The sequence below is a fragment of the Quercus lobata genome, chromosome 5, assembly GCF_001633185.2.
Source record: "Quercus lobata isolate SW786 chromosome 5, ValleyOak3.0 Primary Assembly, whole genome shotgun sequence".
In the NCBI taxonomy this organism is placed as follows: Eukaryota; Viridiplantae; Streptophyta; class Magnoliopsida; order Fagales; family Fagaceae; genus Quercus; species Quercus lobata.
The window spans coordinates 70,417,753-70,419,660 of record NC_044908.1 but is presented as its reverse complement, the minus strand read 5'-3'; the positions used below and the strand labels follow the sequence as shown (position 1 = coordinate 70,419,660).

The 1,908-nt window shown below is 35.6% G+C and overlaps 1 protein-coding gene across 1 annotated transcript; it reads right to left on the bottom strand.

Annotated features, from left to right (window-relative positions):
• Positions 1 to 279: 279 nt before the first annotated feature.
• Positions 280 to 714, bottom strand: LOC115991043 (ankyrin repeat and sterile alpha motif domain-containing protein 1B-like). The gene has a single exon (XM_031114796.1). The coding sequence runs from the start codon at positions 712 to 714 to the stop codon at positions 280 to 282; it is 435 nt and encodes a 144-aa protein (XP_030970656.1).
• Between the last annotated feature and the right edge of the window lie 1,194 nt (positions 715 to 1,908).

The following is a 1,908-nucleotide window of genomic DNA, read 5'->3' as shown; positions in this document are numbered from 1 at the left end:
ATGTCCCAATTCATGAAAATTTCAAATAAAATTCCAAAAAATTACTATCAATTAAATCAGTATCAATCCAAATTGTGAAAATATGAGATTATAATGTTAATAAATGGGATGGAATTCAACAAAGTTTGAGTGGATGTTAGTTTTGATTTTCATAAATTTTTTTGTGTTTATACTTTGCCCCCCACAACTTCAAATCCTGGTTCCGTCCCTGTTAATTCGGGTTTTGAAAATATGATTTGACAAGCAGTTTCCTGGGACTAGTTAAAGCGAGCTAGGGAACTAACCAAAGTGCTGAGAAAGGATGGCGATGTGAAGAATAGTGGTCTTGTCAACCCTCTGAACAAACTTTTGCATGTCCTTCTCACCATGGTTTAACTTTAAACTTTCACCTGCCAGAAAGTTGAATATCTCAGATTTACCATAGCGGGCTGCTCGAAAGAGTGGGGTTTCTCCAAGCTCGTTGCGCATTCTTAACAACTCTTGATCTCTCTTTATCATCTCTTCTGCTACCTTCACCGAGCTTCCGTGGTCGAGAGTAGCTGCCTCGTGGAGGATTGTGTTTCCAGAACGGTTTTTGCGGCGCATTTTGTCGTCAGGGCAGGAAGGCAAGTCTTCGAGAAGACTGAGTACCAGGTCAGCTTGTTTCGAGTAAGCGGCCTTGTGGAGCACTGTGTCCTCGTGTATAGTCAGTATATGTAACGCATGGTCCTCCATATGGGCACGGAGTTCTATCACTGCTTTCGTGTCTTCTTTCAGTAGAGCATCGTACAGCTTTCCATTTGATTCATGATCTTTAGAAACAACCCTTTTTTCCCCCCGTGGAAGCCATCAATTGAAGCTGTGAAGAGGAGAGGGAGGGAGGGAGGGAGGAAGGTTTTCAGAAACCAGAAAAGCTGGTTTATAGGAACGGAGGTTTGGGGACTTTCAAGGAAAATACTAAAGTAAAGAAATTTATTCAGATAATGCTGCTCAGTCCTCATCAATTATATTGGCAACTTTAGCTTTACAGCAATTATTGTTAGACTTTTTAACCAAAAAACAAAAAAAAAACAAAAATTATTGTTGACCTTTTTAGACATTTGTGGGCTCAGGTAGTGCAGTATACTTCAAATGATTTGTACTACATTTCTTTTTTACAGCATAATGCTATGTTTGTCGTGGAAATGTACAATTGTACTATTTTTCTTTTTTCTTTTTTCTTTTTGTTTTGTTGAACGAAAAAGGTTATGTGTGTAATGATTGATTCTGAACGTTCTTAGACCCTTTAAAACACAAGATGTTTAACCTAGTTATTTACCAAAGTAATTACTTAGATAAATTATTTAGATTTGGATTAACATATTAAAATTATATTACGTAAATAATGCGGAAATATAAAGAATACACGGTATGATAACCCAGGAAAACCAAACTGATAAAAAACTTGGGGAAGATTTAACCTAACTATCTTCAAGGTAAAATAGATCTACTATAAAAGAATTGAAGTATGTACAATAGAACTTAGACCACTAACATCCTATTACTACCTCGATTAGAAAACTTACTATCACAACCATGTGACAATTCTAAGTCCACAGACAACTTCTTTCCTTGATCCACTGCAACCACAAGTACTCCCACTTGTGACTTTAAGACTTCACTCAAAAGTTTTAGATCTTCTTTAAATTCTTTATAAGCAATCACCAAGTTCTTGACATGAATCTCCTTCTTGATAACTCTAAGTGTATATGAAGGTAAATACCTCTAGATCTCATAAAAGACTCAACACATAGCATATCAAAGACTTTTAAAACATAGTTAAGGTTTTTTCTTTTATACTTGAAGTAAAACATAAAACTCTGTAAGATTGAATTTTATCAACCATCTTGTTGGCTTTATTCCATGTCAAATTTGCTTGTATTTTAGCAA